Source organism: Squalius cephalus, assembly GCF_949319135.1.
Source record: "Squalius cephalus genome assembly, chromosome: 7".
NCBI lineage: Eukaryota > Metazoa > Chordata > Actinopteri > Cypriniformes > Leuciscidae > Squalius > Squalius cephalus.
In genome coordinates this window covers 1,131,647-1,151,791 of record NC_137128.1, presented here as the reverse complement: position 1 = coordinate 1,151,791, position 20,145 = coordinate 1,131,647, and the positions used below count along the sequence as shown (strand labels likewise).

General features: G+C 37.9%; 2 protein-coding genes across 2 annotated transcripts; both read right to left on the bottom strand.

Moving 5' to 3' along the window:
• Positions 1 to 1,301: 1,301 nt before the first annotated feature.
• LOC307161304 (single-pass membrane and coiled-coil domain-containing protein 3-like) lies at positions 1,302 to 1,967 on the bottom strand (the record flags this gene model as incomplete). Its single annotated transcript, XM_079875931.1, has 1 exon — positions 1,302 to 1,967. One exon carries the CDS (start codon positions 1,965 to 1,967, stop codon positions 1,302 to 1,304), a length of 666 nt encoding a protein of 221 aa, XP_079732057.1.
• Positions 1,968 to 2,573: 606 nt separating this feature from the next.
• Positions 2,574 to 18,855, bottom strand: LOC307162393 (single-pass membrane and coiled-coil domain-containing protein 3-like). Its single transcript, XM_079877644.1, has 2 exons — positions 18,802 to 18,855; positions 2,574 to 3,522 (listed from the first exon to the last, which is right to left on the bottom strand). The coding sequence occupies exon 2, from the start codon at positions 3,498 to 3,500 to the stop codon at positions 2,826 to 2,828; it is 675 nt and encodes a 224-aa protein (XP_079733770.1). The 5' UTR covers positions 3,501 to 3,522; positions 18,802 to 18,855; the 3' UTR covers positions 2,574 to 2,825.
• Positions 18,856 to 20,145: the final 1,290 nt, after the last annotated feature.

Genomic DNA, 20,145 nt, shown 5'->3' with positions numbered 1-20,145 from the left:
ATTTGTACAAAAAGCTTCGTAATATATCTACGCCTGTTTCTGACAGGATTAAAATAGCTTCTCACGCTCTTACTACGACAATGGGCATCATGACAACGGCTTCTACTGTTGCTGTGGTTGAACTAATTAACAAAGGGGTAATCTTCATTCGAATCGTCTCAACCCTGAGCAGGATCTCAGGGGCTGTGGCTATGTTTGGTTTAGGGGTGTTAAAGCCTGTTTACACATAGTTGCCGACAATAATTGATAGCAATTTTTCTAATCCACATTTGGCAATGTATTGCTGGAAATCTTGCCGGTACATTCAACATGTAATGTCCAGCTTCCAATACAATACTGGCACATCCAGGTGTGGCATATGATACATATTATTATTTATTTCTTAACAGATGCCCTTATCCAGGGTGACTTACAATTGTTACAATATATCACATTATACATTATTTCACATTATACAGATATCACATTATTTTTACATACAATTACCCATTATTCAGTTGGGTTTTTACTGGAGCAATCTAGGTAAAGTACCTTGCTCAAGGTGTCCCCCACTGCAGTGTCCCCCACTGGGGATTGAAGCCACAACCCTCCGGTCAAGAGTCCAGAGCCCTAACCACTACTCCACACTGCTGCCCTGCGTCTGCTAAGAAATAAATAATAATATGCTGAGTACTTTAACGATTCCTTAGATTAGTGTCAAAGATTGACGTCTTAGGATGTCTGAGTAAGTAACAAGTTAATCGTTGACATTTACCAGTGAATGTCTGGAGAATATGGATAATCTTTGTTCTGGGTGTTATGTTGTTGTTGGTTTAAAAAAAATCCAAAAAATGAAAAGAATTTATTTACTTTACAGAATGCACTTACAACACCATTTTCAACAAAGCGCAAGGGCTCGTCTACAAATGATCAACTGTCATAACACTGGGACTCCCTGTATCCCACAGTTCCATGCACAATGAAGGGTGGACGAACCAGCAGTGCTAATAGACTGATTGTCATATTCGGTTTCTGGGTGAAGCAGGAGGGTGTACAATATTTATTGAATTCTTTTTTTTTTGTACTTTTCTTTAGGATGAACACAAAAACGAAGGCTAACTCTCTAAGCAAAAGAAACTACTGAGAACCAAGCAGAGCAATAATAAAACACAACAACAAAAATGAGACATCGCCCATGTGATTTATTTCATTCCTTACTCCTCCCCACTCTTACTTTTTAGCATGATCTGTTTGATTTTATAATATAATTTTTCTTTTTCTTTTACCCTCTTTGAACATCAACAACAACAAAAAATCCTTCTCTAGATGTTTTCAGTTACAAGTGTCACATAGGCTTGAACCTCACTGACAATGTCATCATAGGCGTCGCAAGGTGGTTTCAGAACCGAGAGGGTATCTTCCAACAACTGTATGGCTTCATCGAGACTAATTCGCTGGCTCCCCGATGTACTCAGAAGCTTAGTGAGTTTGTCGCTGCTCTGTACTAGGTCGCCCAGGGTAAGAGAGCAGAGTGGGAGGCCCTTGAGCTGCTCCACTGGAGGTGCCACGTTCCCCAGCTCACTTTTGGCCAGTAGGACAGCGACCAGAGGACCACAGATTTTCCCCAACAGTCCCAAGGTGCTCTCGTTGAGTTCCTTGACCACCGCAGCCTTCTCTTTCAGTGACACCCCAGAGAAGGCGATCTTGTCATACAGGGCGGGTTCGATACTCTTGTGGACATGTCTGTCCCTCCGTTCGGCGACGTGGGAGATCTCAGACATAACTTGGCTCACCCTGACACAGCTTTCCTCAATTCCTTCGCTTTCTTTCGCTGAGACTGGGGAGATTTGTTCATCTAGGTGAGTGTTGAGGATCCCCAGGGCTTTGTTGGTGATGGTGTAGTATTTGTGGAGATAGTGGTGGAGGCGCTGGGAAGAGCGAATCAGCTCTTCTTCTTTTTTTTTATCCCCAAAGAACAGCGACAGCATCCTGGTGGTTTCTGTTAGTAAAGAGGAAATGCACTGCAATTATACAATAAAGTAATGCACTTGTGTTGTATTGGCTGTTGAATATTACACATCAACTTTCCGACTGACACCTCTTTAACAAGACAAGCTTTTGTTTGTGATTTGCATTATTTGCTTTAGGTAGTTTTGCATCTATCCTACAGGTTTAATGGTGGAACAAAAGTATTCAACAGTGACGTATTTCCCATTGACATTTCATCATTTACAAAATTCTACAATGTACCACTTTAGTTATGAGACAATGGGGGAACCCATGGAAAAGATGAGAGTGCATGAGTTGATGTTTGCAGGGATCTTTCACAATAACAAACTCCAACACCAAAAGGTTTTAATCTTGTCAAAAGCAGATGCCTATTGCTCTAATACTGCTCAAGGGGTGTTCACAATGAACAACGGATGGCCCCTGCTGAGGTTAAGATTGAGTCTTTTTTAACAAAAATGTTCAAATATACAATGAAGAGGACTGAAAGCAGGGATAGGAAGAGCATGGAAGAAGGGAGGGAGGATACATGGATGAATAGATCAACTGAAATTCAGATTATATGAATAAAAAAGACAACTGATTCGTATCTTTAGTAAACTTTAATGTTGAAAAACAGAAAAGTCTTGAATGCAATATAGAAAGAAAACAAGCACTGAAGTACCATTTAACATTCAAAACAGTTTGATCAAGAATTACCACTTTCTTAATCAGTTTCTTATTAATCCATATGTAAAGATTACCAGAGTAACTGAAAATCATGATAGTGTAGATGATCCAGTACTAATGAATAGAGCTAGATACGCAACAATTCAAAGCTAACCTAAGGATGGTGACCGTTAGTACCCTAGCTCTTTCATTAATTCAATTCTAACCTCGACTTTAGTTATACGATCCTGGAACTCTACAGAAGCAGGCCTGAATTCATCCAAAGCTTTCTTATACTCTTCCAGGGCCTGATCAAGTTGATCTCTCTCTTTTGCCCCCAAAATGGCTTGGATCATCATATCAATGCCCATGAACAGCACCCCTAAGGCCAAACCGGAAAAAGCCCCTGCACACACTTTAGCACATGTGGATATTACGTTTGCAAATATCCTTCCACTTTTGATTAGGTAACAAAGTACAGTGACAGACACAAAACTTAAGGCACCCAATGATCCGCTGAGTATTGATTGAATTTTTTGAAAGTCTTTGACGCTGGGTGACAGGGTTTTCAGTTTCTCATATAAGTCAGGTTCCAGCATCTCCTTCAGCTCATCTTCGATTTTCTTTACTTCTGCCTGGATCTCATGCATGCGTTGTATCATCACCTCGCAGTTCTCCTTGATGGTGGCCTTGTTGTTCAGCTCTATGGGACTGAAGGACAAACCCAGGTGCTCGTCAAGAACTTTAATGAGTTTGTTAGTGGCTCGGAAGTTGTTCTTCATCAACTCCAGAAGCTCTTGGTTTCTGCGGATGACCTCCTCCCTTTTAGCAGGGTTACCAGGGAAGAAGAGGTCACTCCAAGACATTTTTCTTTGTTTATTTTGAGATCTTGAAATGAAGAGAGAAACATATATTTAGGAAATTGTGCAAGGGCGGCACTGATTTAAATGCAAGAAGAGACTAATAGGTTAACCCTCTGGGTTCTGAATCATATCAGTGCAAAAGAGACTCAAATAACTCTGTCGATTTTTGTCATACAGATCAGTGTTGTACATCATTCGATCCAGTTAAGTCTCTAGAGCGCTGACTTTGTGTGTTTGACTGAATTGTTTGCTTTATTTGTATAGCTTCTTATACCTTTTACTTGTACTTTTATCATGGCTAATATTGATAAAACTGAAATTTAACAAAAAGAGACTGGGTTGAGTTTTGTCATTTTAAATTGTAATAATTGTATTTAAAAATTAAAAAACTGTAATGTTGTTTACTGCAAAATCTGTTGTTTAGTACAAATGCACATATTGCCTGGACCATATTAAAATGTTTAATGTTTTTATATTATATTTAAAACGAAAAGAGGCAGGTTTGTGTTTTATATATATATATATATATATATATATATATATATATATATATATATATATATATATATATATTTTATATATATATAAATAGGCAAACGCATTTGTGTGGCTAGAATGTTTAAGATTTCTTTAAATGAAAACGAAAAGAGTTAGTATTGTGTTTTATAACATATTTCGTTGCCTAAAATATACACAGAGATAACCGGAGTAGCAGAGCGAGCTGAGTGACGCGCGCTGCGTCTGAAGGTGGGCGGGGTTAGGATTTCCCAAGATTTTCCATGATGAAAGTGACCAATCATAAGAGGGTCAGTGCCCTCCTTGGTTTCCGCCCCCAAATTGTCAAAAGTCATGTAGACTCGAGGGAGCAGAAATCAGCTGAGGGGAAAGTGTTTGGTGGAAACAGGTGTGTGGAGGAAGGAACGCGCTAGAGGGTTATCGGATGGCGTCTTTGAGCCCGGGAGTAGAACATTCCGAAATTGTTGAGAGTATGGCAAGTGAATCGGATGGCGAGCAAGGAGAATGGCATGAGGTAACATCAAAGAGAACAAGAAAGAAGAATTCTGAGTCAAGTCACAGTGAGTCGGAACAGCAGAATGAGTTGAAAAAAGTGAGGAAAGCTAATAGGATGGAAGAGTGGAAAGTGGTGATCGAGTTTGGAGAAGTTTCTGGTAGTAAACTTCATCCAGTGAAACTTACTAAGGCAATTCATGATGAGATTGGACACATTAAACAAGCAAGATTTCTGAGTAAAGGAAAGATGTTGATTGAAGCAGTCAATAGTGTACAACAGCAACAGATATTGAAAAAGAAGACCTTGAATGAAGTGAGAATTAAAAGTCACGTTCCTGGGGCTAATAGTACGGTTAGAGGAGTGATTAGTGGAGTTCCATTAGATATTAAATAAAATATAGAAGTAATCATCAGGGGCAGCTGCAAGTCTAAACAAGTGAAACTCTCAATGTAATTTCTCTTTCAATGATAAGGCTTACTGCGGATATCAGTGCACTGAATAGGTTTGTGGGATTTTATGGGGTTAATGTTTAATGGAATGTAACTAAGTGTAAACCTGTGACTCCCAGTTTCTGCTCTGAACCAATACACACACACAGACAAATAAAGTGTTTATTTGGTGTTAACTCCTTGATTTGTATTAAGTAAGCCACTTAATAATCAAAGTCAAGTCAAGTCAAGTCATCTTCATTTATATAGCGCTTTTAACAATGTAGATTGTTTCAAAGCAGCTTTACAGAGATAAGCGTATAAATTAAGGTAACAGAGATTGTTTTGGCTTTATAGCAGAGTTAAGTTATTTTCCATCTAAAGATAGTTTTGATTGATTTGCTTCCGTCACAATGATCATTTGTTATTAAATTAGGGGCCGCTAAGACAACACCATTCTCTCTACACAGACTTTAAACGTGAACCTGTGAGAAACGCTGATGGCGTTCACATGCGCATTAAGAACTGGTTCTATAGATATATATATAGTTAGAGGTGTTACAAACCTTCACAGAAAACCCTCCCTGTGGTTGTGCGCTTCCTGAGTTTTCATTAAAATGCAGTGTTGCAAGTCATAGCCTGGATTATGAGACAGCATATAAAATCTATCTATCTGTCTAGATCAGTGGTCCCCAACCTTTACTGCCCCATGGGCAACATTACTAAAATAGTAACCTGCAGGGGGCAACATCTTCCTCACTCACCCTGTCCTCATGAAGAAGCATCTGTAAGCCAAATGGGGGACTTATGCCTCAGAAACTAAAATATGTAGCTGCAGTAAAACAACTTACACTAGCTTGTTTTTAAAATGCACTTTTCTACTTGCTTGGCAATTACAAGACTGCATTTGTGACAGTTCCTATATCAAAAGTGTTTAGCATTCTCACACACATACCTGTTTTTTCAGGTGTATAATGTGACAAAGCAGCATGAGCTGGGAGTTGCTTTGACACTTGTGTACCGCGAACCACGTACTGTGTATAAATATAATGATCCCAGGCTCATGTTAGTTATTCTCACCTAGTTATACAGAGCAGCCTCCAATTTCAATTATAGAACTCAATCGGTAATATTTCCCTGTGACACTGGATTGCATAACTTGCCTGTCATTCAGACTGCTGGTACTGTGTAATGGGCGGGAGGAAGGTAGCTCACAAAGAAGTATGGGGTATGATTTATTAATATTATTACCGTAAGTTTTTTTGAGATCGGAAAAAAATCAAATATATATCTGAAGAAGCCGCGGCCAACATTGGAGGGCAACATGTTGAGGAAAATGTAGAGTTTGAGCATAATAAACTAATAACTGACAGCGATGACAAGAACACTCAGGATTAATCTGGGACAAAAATACTCTCATAAATGATTATTATTATCATGGTAGATCTAATTCTTTTTTTCTGCTTCTGCTTGTTATTTAATAAAGTTTTGCATGCCTCTTGTCTAACAGTCAATATAATCGCCGGTCTCCAATATGCACCGGGTCTGCTGGCAAATATTGTAAATTAAGGGCGTGGGCGTTTTAATATTGTTTAATATGTTTTACGGTAGATATTTTACAGACCGTAGACTGCTTACGTAAGAAGACCTGACACAGTAACCTTAATTTTCGTAGCGGAACTAGTGTTACAAAGCACTGTTTCCCCACGGCATATATACAGTGAGACAAACCGTACATAGAGACAGGACTAGTGTTGTCAAAAGACCCGGTACTTCGGTACCAACTCGGTACTAAAAAATTAGAATAGTTACGGTATCAGCTTTTCTTAAGTACCGGTGGTACCGAAGTATCGGGTTAATCCGGTTCTTGACGCGCTGTCCGATAGGTGCACATGCGTCCTCCTCTTCATAAACATGTGAGACATGGCAACCGGCAGCGCTTCTGAATCCACCGGTTTACAAGAAAGGAGGAGGATTGGGCTAATATCACGTTGCCATAAGGGGTCGTACGTTCACATAGCGTGTTTTATGCGCGTGCAAATTCATTTTCCAGGCGCGCGCTGTTCATGGTTGCATAGCAATGACAGACGCAATGGGAGAGCACGCGCTTGTGGAAAGGAGAAAAGTGGTGCAAACTGCACTCTCCATGATGACAAGTAAATATTATCAAATAATTAATGGTTTTTAGCCCTCGCATTAGATTTACTAATATATTCATGAAGAGCGCAGTATGTACCGCTCCTTTCCACAAGCGCGTGCTCTCCCAATGTGTCTGTCGTTGCTATGCAACCATGAACAGCGCGCGCCTGGAAAACGAAATCAAAAGTTTTATCTGTTCATTATTTAATGGTTGAAGTGAACAAACATGAACGCAGTTTAGGATTAAATAAAAGTACAGTCAAGTCTAATAACACGTTTTATCTCCTGTATAGTTTGGTAACACTACAATAACCATTCATTAACATTACTTAATGCATTATCTAACATCAACACATTGAGTGAATATTAATTTATTTTGGTGAATGTTATTTAATACAAACACTTAATTGTTCATGTTTGTTAACTTCATCCATTGTGCATTGAATAATGAACATATCAAACTTTTGATTTAAAAAAATTTATTAGTAAATTTGTAAATTAACCCCATAGAAGAATAATTGCTACAGTACGGTATATATATATATATATATATATATATATATATATATATATATATATATATATATTGTTTATTGTTAGGTTATTTTATCTAATGTTATCTAACAAATGGAAACTTATTGTAAAGGAAACTTAACTTTAAATTGAATCTAAATTAAGCTTTGGTACCGAAATTGGTACCGAGAACCGTGGATTTTCACTGGTATTGGTACCGAATACTGAAATTTTGGTACCGTGACAACACTAGACAGGACCTGGAACAGACAAGCCATTTTAGACGACCTCATCCAAATAATTTTGTAATACATATTTTGACGTTTTGCAGAGGACTTGGAAAAAAAAAGAATAGTATGAGATGGACACACTTTGTTCAAAGGTCATGGTAAGGTACAGGGTGTTTTATTTTGACTAATCACAACTGTGGCCTTTAAGACATCATTTATAGACTAAGGGCAGGACCTAATCAAACATCGCAAGTCGCCAACGGTGAAGCGGAAACGTTCCCGGTACCTAATCAAAATAAGAACTTCGAGCAAGTTATCCCGGTACCTAGTCAAGCGGTCTTTGCTTGAAATTGAGGAGCTGACGCTTTTTCATTACAAATAGGGGGAGAAGGGGGAGTGGTCCCCTATCCACCCATCCATCCATCAATTATCATTAAAGGGATAGTTCACTTTGAAATTAATTTTTGGTATGTTTTAGCTTACCTCAAAGGCATCCAAGATGTAGGTGTCTTTTTTTCCGGAGTAGTTTCAATTTTGATATTTTTAGGTCAAACCGTTCTTGTCTGTCAGTCATATAATGCAGGTCTATGGTCACGGTCTCAAAACAGCAAGCACAAAGACCAAATTAAACAATTCCCCATCGTCCAAATGAAACAATTCCCCATCGTAAGTACACGTTGATGTCTTAAGACACGAAACGAGCGGTTTGTGTGAGAAAACGAACAGTATTTATATAGTTTTCGTCCTCTTGTAAACACACACACCCAAATGATCAGAGGACGCGGGTGCTTCGGTCTGTGCAAGCTAGGGATGGGACGATACACTTAAACTCACGATACGATGCACCTCGATATGCCAGGGTCACGATACGATACGTCAAAATACGATATCAAAAAAGAAAAAAATATTACTGTATAACAACAACTTATTATGGTGACGTTGAAGGTGGTGGTTCATGTTTGATGTGTTGGATGTGGTGTACGGAATGACAGCATGGCATAGCTTACACACAGTCTTAAGGCCATTGCACACTGAGTCCGAAATGCGCATTTGAAATTTTCGCACGTTAAAAAAATAATTCGGATTGGGTTCGGTTTTCTGCGTTTTTCGCATCCACTGACAGTGTTGAGAGGTTTTTTGAAAATTCAGAGCCACCGTACAAGCGAACGACAAAATCCTGAATGACGTCTGACAAGTTGATGCACTTCGTCTCGCAGTACTGTATGAAAAACAAAATGCGGATTACAAAGAGACTGAATACAACCTGTATACAGCTGTTCTGTCTGCCCAGCGCTTCTGCCGGTGTTACGGATCAACTGGGGATCATGTTAACGGGGGACGCGCGCGTGCACGCAGATAGTTTTACCTGGATTTCCAGCAGATGTTGAACGGTGACAGATTCGTCACAGCGAATCTTTCACTGAGCAGATTTAAAAGCTTTCAAAGTTATTGGGAAATGTTTGTATCATATTAGGACACTGTTGTTTACTCTGTCGCTGCTCCGCTGAATGTTTCAGACGCATTTAAGGGAAGTTATAATGTGTTTTAATTTCACGACACAGACCACGCCCACATTATTTTGTTACATTCGTTTCAATTAAATTGAATATCTGATGACAACTGTTAGTAGATTAAATAAATTATGCTATAGACATTGTGTCTTTGCAGTGCATGTATATTCGCAGATTATTGTTATGATGCCAATTTGTGGCTTAATTTAAATTGAGCAGCAGTAGCCTACTGCTGTGGTAAAAGGGATGTCAAGCATTTATTTATTATTTATTTTAATGTTACTGAGGAATGAGTTAAAACATAAAGCATACAGTAGGCTACACTCCATAAATGTTCCTAAAGAGTGTTGAAAATTGAGAAGCCATAGCTTATGGATCCAGTGAATTGCCCACAGCATTTATTCAGGGGAATGTTCAACAAACATATTCATTAGCTAACAGGTATGAAAGTAACAATAACAAAAGGAAGAAAAAAAAATGAAAAAAATAGGCAAATGTGCATGCATGCAGGACAGCTGTATTTGCCAACAGTGGAAGATCTGACCACAGCCACACAGTCCCACCTTCCACATTCTGAACATTCAATCTAAAGAAGGGAGAACAAACTATAGACTAAGTTACATGTTAATGAAGAACAGTTACTTGTTTTGCAATGTATATGTATACATTTTTCTTACCCATTGGCCAGTTTGGCCTTCATACCTACGCTGCTCTCCATCTAATGTAATCATGTTATATTAGTAAATAAATGTCACAGTTGAATTATCTTTTTAAGAACAATTTAACACACCATCACCCTTCATTGTGAAATTTTCACATCTCCTCTTTATATAATCACACTCCTTTCTTGAGCAGCAATCGGGATATTGGTTATCCTGCAAAGTTTTTGATTTGTCTAACTTTAATTGCATCCATTTGCTGTGGCAGTATATGGCCTAACAACAATGACACTTAATTTATAGACCTTTTAATCTGTTCCTAACGGTTAGCAGACGACAATAATGAAAGCACATGATGTGATGGATAACAAGTAAAGAGAATATGTTAATGAGATTCATGGTAGGCCTACCAGTCAAATGAAGAGAACTGGCATAATTTAAATGTATATTACATAAAAAGATTGTGTCATATTTCTTTTGTTAAAGAGGTCAGCAAAAAAGTAAACAATAAAGCATTTCCTATTGTTTTAGAGAGGGTCATGCTATGCATGTAAGGGGACAAATGATTAAGAGGTTGGTGACAGTAGGCCTATGAGAATATTGGCCATAGAGAATATCAGTATATTTGTAATAATTCATTATCACTATATCATATATTTTGCTTATTTCAATAATACAATTTGTGGTTGCCTTTAAGGTGGACTTTAATCACTAAAGACAAAGTGTTTTCTACATGTCCAATATACAACATTAGATACAACATTCAAGTTCATGCTCCTACTGAGCATAATGTACATTTACACATTTGGCAGACTCTTCTATCCAAAGTGACTTACATCGCGTTTCAAAGTACACATTTACATTTATCAGTACTTGTTTTCTCTGGGAATCGAACCCATGACCTTGGCGTTGTAAACACCAATGCTCTACTCTCTCTATTTATTTATTTTTTACTTTATAAATCTGTTGAAAATGTTACAAGTTCATGAGATAATTAACTTAATGACCCTACGTGTAAGCATAGCTGTTTTATGTCCAGGGAAAATGATACAGAGGCGTCAGAGCTGGTTGTACAGAAAAGAGATCTTAATATAATCAGCAGAGTAAAATAAGCTTAAAATAAGCTGATAAGTGTTTTTATATAAAAAATAATAGATCCATTACAAAATTAGGCTATATGCAGATCAATATGCAACTTGAAAAAAATGTAAATGACTTTGCAATTTATGTTTCTTTTAGGTAGCCTAACTACTTTAATGTATCTACTGTCTGTTGTTATTTATGATTAGAACTCATGACAACACACTACAGAAAACATGATACACTAATGTTGAGAAGAAGATTCTTGCACGTCTTCTGAAGTGCACTGAAGTCTGTTCATCCAATGAAACCGAATGCCCCATGTTAACATAGGCGTGGTTTCTGAGCTTGACACTTAAGTATGTTAAACTTATTTGAAATTGCGTCAAATACGCAGGAATATACACTTCAAAAACAAATCGCTTTATTATGCCTACCAGTGTGTATACAACTGGTGAAACATACGTTTTTAATCATGGATCCGTGAAAAATGGCTGCGACGAATCTGTAGCCGTCTAACATCTGCTGGAAATCCAGGTAAAACTATCTGCGTGCACGCGCATTCCCCAGTTAACATGATCCCCAGTTGATCCGTAACACCGGCCGCGTGTGTGTATGTGTGTGTGCGTGTCCGTCCATAGACATACTGCCTGTTCAGGATCGACTGGTTCACGGAAGTTGGTGGTCTTCTTTTTAATCTGTGGCTCCAGTATCGCTAGCAAAGCATCAAACTGTTCCACTGACATTCTGAGGTAAATTTTGAATCGCTCGGGATAATTTCGCAACTCCTTGATAAGGAGGTGAAACTCCTTCCTCTCGGCGCAATAGCAGGATTGGATGGACCCAATATTTCCTTTCTTTTTTTCTTTTTAAGAAGAAAGAGTGCAACAAATTCATCCTCACTGCTTGACGAATCTTTTTGTATTTTTTGCGTTTTTTTCCCGCAAAGGTTTAATAAATACACATCGGACTCAGTGTGCAAGGTTTCTGTGCGTGACGAATGACGAACATGAAAAAACGCATACAAAATTTCGGACTCAGTGTGCAATGGCCTTTAGTTTTACCCTGCTTGATCAGCAGATGGTGCTGCCAGCCTGCCACCATAGACTGTATGTCTACCCCATATACATACACACACATATAATACACTAAATTATTTATATATTACGCAAATCATGCAGCTCTTTATTTCGCGATCCATTTTTTTCGACCTCGATGCGTTTCGTCAAACGATATTTCGTCCCATCCCTAGTGCAAGCGCCGGAAAGCGATGGAAAAGGTCAGAGGGCGCGGGCGGTTCGATCTGCGCAAGCGCCGGAAAGCGCGCGTGTATGTCACTCATTGTTTACACAGAACAGATTGTAGGTAAGACCATAGACATGTATAGAAAGGCTAGATGGCTCAAGGCGGAGTCAGCTGTGTCGTCACTTGGCGGCCATCTTAGGTCAGGAGACTGCGCTGCTGCTCCCTGCTGCTGTGGACGGAAGGTGAGTGACATACGCCAACTAAAATGCTCGTAACTTGCTGAAATCTGGACGGATTTACAAACGGTTTGGTTTCTTACAAACGTTATTAACGTGGCTATAATTCTGAATTAGGGCTGCACGATTAATCGTATTTTAATCGCGATAACGATATCTGCCTCTCTCGATTAATTTTTAAAAATCGTCGCGATATTTGCCCGCTCGTTTTTTATCCTGAAAACGCTTTTTTATTAGACATTTGCATTATCTTGCATTGTAAACAAGTCCCCACTAGCACTGATGTTTGTGGTTGCCAGATCTGAATAGCTTAAATCTCCCGAATTATCCAAACAGAGCTTTTCTCTTACATTTTATGCCCTCCGTGTTTTACTTAGTCGGTGCAATCTGGCAACCCAGCGCGCGCGCTCTACACTGCGGGAAAAGCACTGATCTCCACAGCGATATTCTGTTTGCTTGAAATTGTTATACAGCCAGTCTGTTTCTTCACAAGCCACTTGTGCTGTTTGTGTGACTAAATCTGTTTCTAAATGAGTTTCACTGTTCTATTTTTTGAAGTTTAAGTTTTTACCAGTTTTCAAGATGTGTCGTGAATCAGTTGAAAACGACAGCCACTGCCCGTTTTCAGTGTGCATCAACAAGTTAACGTTAGACTATTTTTCTCTGCAGTACGAATTTGCTGAGCGATCTGGATCTTTACTTTGTCTCATTTTCAACCGAAATGTGTCGCTTAGAAGATCTAATTTGAAGACGCATCACAAAGCGCTTCAACGTTAAATCATGCCATTTATTGACTTGCTGTCTATGGAAGTTGTAGCAGTTGGTTAAATGAAGTCTGATGGTTTGAAATTAACACCCGCCAAATGCGGCTAAAAATTAACTTTGGCGGGTATCTCTGTCAAATCACTGGCCAATTTGGCATGTTATTATATTTACTCACTTTGCTGGGGAAATTCGTGTAAACCAAATCTGCTTGGATTTTGCGCAAATACTTGTGCAAAACCGTTAACTAAGTCTTTCTATGTAGATCAGGGGTGGGCAAACTTTTTGGCTCAAGGGCCACACTGGGTTTTAAAAATTTGACAGAGGGCCGGCCCAGTAGCAGATTATGAAGCACAATCTCATGAAAGTGCGTATCTATACCACAAATTTTATTTCTCGTGCCATTTATATGCCAAAAATGTTGTTTTTTTTTTGTGTTTTTTTTTTTTTTGTGTGTGCATGCTACACACTGTAAACCCCTTGGTTAGGATTAGGGGTGTGGAGTGCGTGCCTATTACACGCCATAAAGTGCATATCATATGCACGCGAAAACATATTATGCACTACAAATACAATTCATGGTATTCACACTTTCATAAGATCGGGCTGAGCAAACAGACAATGTTGTGGCAATGTCTGTGCGAAATTCAACAACGGAGAGACGACATTCTGACAATAAATTTTTTTATGCTAGATATCCCCCATTTAGCATGTTATGTTTTGATGTTAATTTTTAAAGATGTTAGATAATTATAGCCTATACTTTTTAAATATTGTTTATCCTTGTTATTATTTAATGGCCTAACAGTAAATTAGAAACAAAACATCTGCAAGTGTACACTTAGAAGAGTAAAAATTACAGGTTACATTAATTCAACTTTATTAAAACTGAATGGCAATTTGCACTTCCAAAAGTCATACATTTGTGGAAATAAACGAATATACAAATTTATTTTAAGAATAATAAAATAAAACATAAAAGGCAAAGGGAGATCAGAACATTTAATGAAAAAAAAAAACGGGTTCTGTACACTGATCTATCAGTGGTTCTGTACATGGCAGACAGGGGAGCGTAGTCAAAAGCCGGACGATAAAGGTCGGTAAACGGAATCGGGCAGGATACATCCACAAATCCAGAGGAGCAAAGAAACTAAATAGCAGACAAATCAAAGGAAAATCTAAGGTGTGCAAGCGGTTACCAAACATTTTTTTTCTCATTGAGTTTCCAAAAAAGGAAAAAACATTAACGTGCAACAAGTCTATGCGCTTAAGTCGCTGTCTGTTTGGTTTCCATGGTGACGCGTCATTGCTTGTTACGTGACACACCGCAGCCACAACAGCGCTGAATGAATGATGATCTGCTTTTATGTCATTTTTCCTTTTTTACATTTGTTAGCTATGGCATGCAATATCTGATATTCCGATTGTCAAATATATGCAACGCAATATATATATATATATATATATATATATATATATATATATATATATATATATATATATATATATATATATAACGCAAAGTATTGCAAGAAAAAAGGCAAAATTAATGCGATCTTAAGACAATTTTTTTAAATACTCGGCGGGCCGGATTAAACAGCCTAACGGGCCGCATGTGGCCCGCGGGCCGTAGTTTGCCCACCCCTGATGTAGATTAATAAGAATAAGAATAATCGTGAATAATTATCGCGATTATAATTTTAAGCAAAATAATCGTGATTATCATTTTAACCATTATCGTGCAGCCCTATTCTGAATGCTTAAACATTTTGAACATAATTATTCATATGTATGCAGTAAAATAGCTACATCTCTGACGTTTATAACAAACTAAACCGTTTGAAAATCGGTTGAAAATTGAGCAAGTTATGTTTATTTAAAAGTACATGCACCATGTTATGAGTGAGCGAGCATCCTGTCGTAAGATGGCCGCCGTGTGCGGATGTCGAGCTCCATTGGCCAGCAGCGCGGACGAGACATCTAGCCTTTATATGATATCTATGGGTAAGACGGCTAATCGAAATGGTTCTTATTTTTTGCTTATCCAGGATGTTTAAACCGACGTTTAAAAACGTCAGGATGTTTAAAAAAAAGAAAACAATTACGTATGCTCGCGAGATTATACGAGATAATTTCCGGCGCTTGCGCAGACCGAATCACCCGCGTCCTCTGATCATTTGGGTGTGTGTGTTTACAAGAGGACGAAAACTATATAAATACTGTTCGTTTTCTTACACAAACCGCTCGTTTCGTGTCTTAAGACATCAACGTGTACATACGAGGGCAATTTAGAGTGAGTGGTCCCCTATCGCCTTACCTAATCTAATGAATTCAATCCTCACATAAGAAACAAAATCAATACATAAATACAAATATCAAGACATAAATAAAAAAAAAATACAAAGATAAATATATTTATTTATTTATCTGTATTTATTTCTTTATTTACTTATTGTTTCATTTTGGCACAAATTACACTCCATATAAACCTCTACAGATCAATTAACAATAACCCAATAATACACAGCATCTATGAAATAAACCGTATGCACTGTGATGTATTGCAGTCTACATTTCCGTTGTATTGTACGCTCTTAAAACAAATGTGTTAAATGTAACACGTGTGCGTGCTTATACAAGGACAACGCAATATTTGTATTAAAATCAACAAACCACAACACAATGATGTGTCTTTCTAACACAGTCTGTGTGGCTGAAAACACATTATTGTGTAAGAAATGCACATTATTGTGTTATGGTTTGTTCATTTTAACACAAATATTGTGTTGTCCTTTTATAAACACGCACATTTGTTTTAAGAGTGTAGGCGACTCCTACAAGAACAGGATTACCGAATCTATGTTACATCCTTCATAGGCTACCTTACCCGACCGAAGAAGCTGTGTGTGCGTGTGTTGTTGTTGATGCGGCCATGTTCAATACCTGACAAAGGGGTGACATCAATGGACCTTTTGCTGATTCCCCACAACCGAATGAGGGGATTGAACATAAGCGTCACACATAATAAGGCCAGCTCACGGTGTGGGCTTCACAAATAGACACCAAACTGCTCTCTGCCACATGCTGTACATCTCATTCTGTCCCTGCTGCAGATCCCTCAATGTATACATAGGCTGATATCAATGTGCTAATACATAACATGCTATATGGGCACCTGTGTGATGTAGCTCATTAAACTGCATTGACATAGCAATACCAGTGTTTCTCACCGGATTTTGGTAAATTGCCTCTAGGGGGGTTCGGGGGCATGCTCCCCTAAAGAAAATGTTGTGCATTGTAATGTTAAATTCATCAATCTGGTGCACAAAATTAAAAGTGCCAAACCATATTTAGTGTGCAAAGAAAAATTCAAACCTCTTTTAGTTGTGTCTGTCTGCATTACACTACTACATAATAATAGTTAGAATATTAATCCCATGACAGTAATAGCCATGTACTGTAAAACAGATGCACTGAAAAATAAAGGACGGTCATTAAAGTGGTAATGTTTGCACTTAGGTTTTATTATGCATTTAGGAGACTATTGCAAAAAGCTGCTATACATTAACCTTACTTTCGAAAAATAAATAAATACAATCTTGATTTTTCATGAAATATTATGTTAGAATTGTAGGCCTAAAATACCATGGCATCAGTTTGTTTTCTTCAATGGTATAATTAATACAATTACAATTTGGTTTGTTGCAATTAATTTGTGTTCATAATCAGTAAAAAAAAAAAATCTTCTAACAAGAATAAACACATATGAACAATTAAATTACTATTGTATTATTAATTATTTGTATATCTTGAAACTACCCAAGCAGAAGATGTGAAATGAATGAATACATTACCAAAATGTGATTGCAGAATATATTTAAATTATCCCTGAAATTGTCATTTTCTCCTTACTGTCTTGTGAGTTAACAATAATGCCTGGCCAGTAAATTACTTTGTGAACAAAGAAAACATTTTGGCATTTGGGATTTGATTTAGTTAATGCCTAAAAATGTAAAAGTTTTACTTTATAAACAGAATATAGTTTAATTAATTTTAAAATTTGTCGCCGGAGTGAATGAGAACATATTGTTGCGCAATTGTATTTAATCTTCTTATTCGTACTTCGGTAGTCCCTTTAGACTTATGAGGATTCTTAAAGAGTGGACTTATATTTGTTGACTGGCTATATTAATGTCTTTACGCCTATGCTTCAAGTGCTTACAAGCGTGTTAGTTAATGAAAAGGGGGTTCACTTTATTTTAGGGGGCCTGTTCACTATGAACTAAAGTAGTTACATGTCCTTTCTTCATGACATGTATTGAAGGGTGAACCACACACACAACACTAAGACAATTTGATGAAGACGAAGGGAGTCAGTTTTGGGGTTTGAAGGTAAGCCTGTACATGTCTGAGTTCATGCAGCATATTTACCATGACATTTAGACCTGACCAAATAAAAACTTTCACACACCTGCTAATCACAAATTATAATCCCAGTATTCATGTTGGGTTCCCTCTGTGATCGAAGCAATAATCCTCTAACAAAATAAAATAAAAAAAAACACCTGCAGTACCAGATTTCTTGTGTGTGCTTAGAGGGTGTGTCAAAGTTTTGATTTTGTCCATAATTTAACATCTTAGTAATTAAGGTATTGACTGAGGAAATAGACAATAGGTCTCTGAATGAACCCTTTAAATATGACTTAAGTAACTTTTAACAGAAGAAGAAAATGCTGATTTTTAGGTTTACTCTTTGATTATTTATCATGAATAGGTGCCACCACACCTTTTAGACCATAACTTTACATTGTAACAAGTTAATTAAGTAACTGATTTATTAATTGTGAGAAATGTTACAAGATATGACTTAGAAAATTGGTATGCCACCGATTATTAATAGAATAGCATATATTGTTTTATTAATATGTTTACTACTATGTGTGTTAATAGGTAAGTGCTACTACAACATTTACTCCATAACTTTACATTATAGCAGATAATTTACTAAGCCATGTATTAACTGTGAGAAGATTTACTATAAATCAAGTAATCAATGGTCTAACCCTTTGCGGTCCTTTGTCGGACTGGGTCCGACATCATTATAGCAATGATGCTATAATGATATAGCAATGAAAAAAACGGGGTTTTAGTAGTTTTTTCTGCGGAAAAAGTGGGTCTACGCACATGTTCTGCTGATTTTTGAAAACTTTGAATAAAAGTGCAAGATTGTTCACTTACACTAACCCCCACTTTCCAAAACATAGAGCAGTTTGCAGTGTGGAAGCACATACACGTGCATTCAAAAAACATTTTAAAAAGTAATGTGTCTTTCCTATACCAGCAAGTCATTCTAGCATTTTATCACTGTTCAGTAAATGAGGCACAGCTTGTTTTGGGAATAAAAAAAACTACACAAATATAAGACTGACCGATTCAGTTTGTCATTCTAACAATTCCTGCCACCCAGTCTTTAAATGAGCACAGCTCACCTGGTTCTCTGTTGGAGGTGTGTGTCGGTTGTCGTCTCGGCGTCAGGCTGGCTGTGGGTCAGGCTCAGGTGATCCACTGCTCTTACATACAGTGTGCTGTGCTGGAGAAGGTCCAGGTTCACTCCCCCTTTCCTGGAATCTGACCATGAGACTCCTTCTAAAGAAAGATTTGCACAATCCCCCATTACCTGCTTCCTCTTTCTGCAGTAATCATAAATCGGTGATGGAGAAGTAAGTACAGTACAGTACACACAGGGTGCTGAACTTCTGAGCATGAGGCTCCTTCTAAAGAAAGATTTGCACTACCCCCATTTCCTGCCCAATCCTCCTACAATGATCCTGCAGTACATTGTTTTTAATGGTGCAATAAAGCCATGTAGTTCAGAGTGTTAACACATAATGGCAGACACAAAAACATGTCATGTTACAATTTCAAAACAACTAATGAACACTAAAGCCACAAATTCACTTTAACACTTCGAACAGTCAAATGGTTTAACAAATGGTTTCAAACTTTACATGTTCAGTGAATCCAAAAATCGAAGTCCATCTCTCACTTAAGACGTTTCCCTTCAGTATTCCCTTTACACTCAAAGGGCCCTATCAGCACACACTGATAAACCAGATAAAGATAAAGGGCCCTATCAGCACACACTGATAAACCAGATAAAGATAAAGGGCCCTATCAGCACACACTGATAAACCAGATAAAGATAAAGGGCCCTATCAGCACACACTGATAAACCAGATAAAGATAAAGGGCCCTATCAGCACACACTGATAAACCAGATAAAGATAAAGGGCCCTATCAGCACACACTGATAAACCAGATAAAGATAAAGGGCCCTATCAGCACACACTGATAAACCAGATAAAGATAAAGGGCCCTATCAGCACACACTGATAAACCAGATAAAGATAAAGGGCCCTATCAGCACACACTGATAAACCAGATAAAGATAAAGGGCCCTATCAGCACACACTGATAAACCAGATAAAGATAAAGGGCCCTATCAGCACACACTGATAAACCAGATAAAGATAAAGGGCCCTATCAGCACACACTGATAAACCAGATAAAGATAAAGGGCCCTATCTTGCACCCAGCGCAATTGACTTTGTACACCGACTCATGTATCATTCCTATTTTGCACCCGCGCAAAGCGCGCTTTTCCCTCCACAGAAGCACGTCGCTAAACTAAGGAATGAACTTGCGCTCCCTGGGCGGTTCAGCGCAAAAAAGGAGGCGTGTCCCGGCGCAAACGTTCCTTCATGCTATTTTGCAGGTTTAGAAAACAATTACGCCACAAACCAGGAAAAAATAGTTAATTTGGGTGGGTTTCT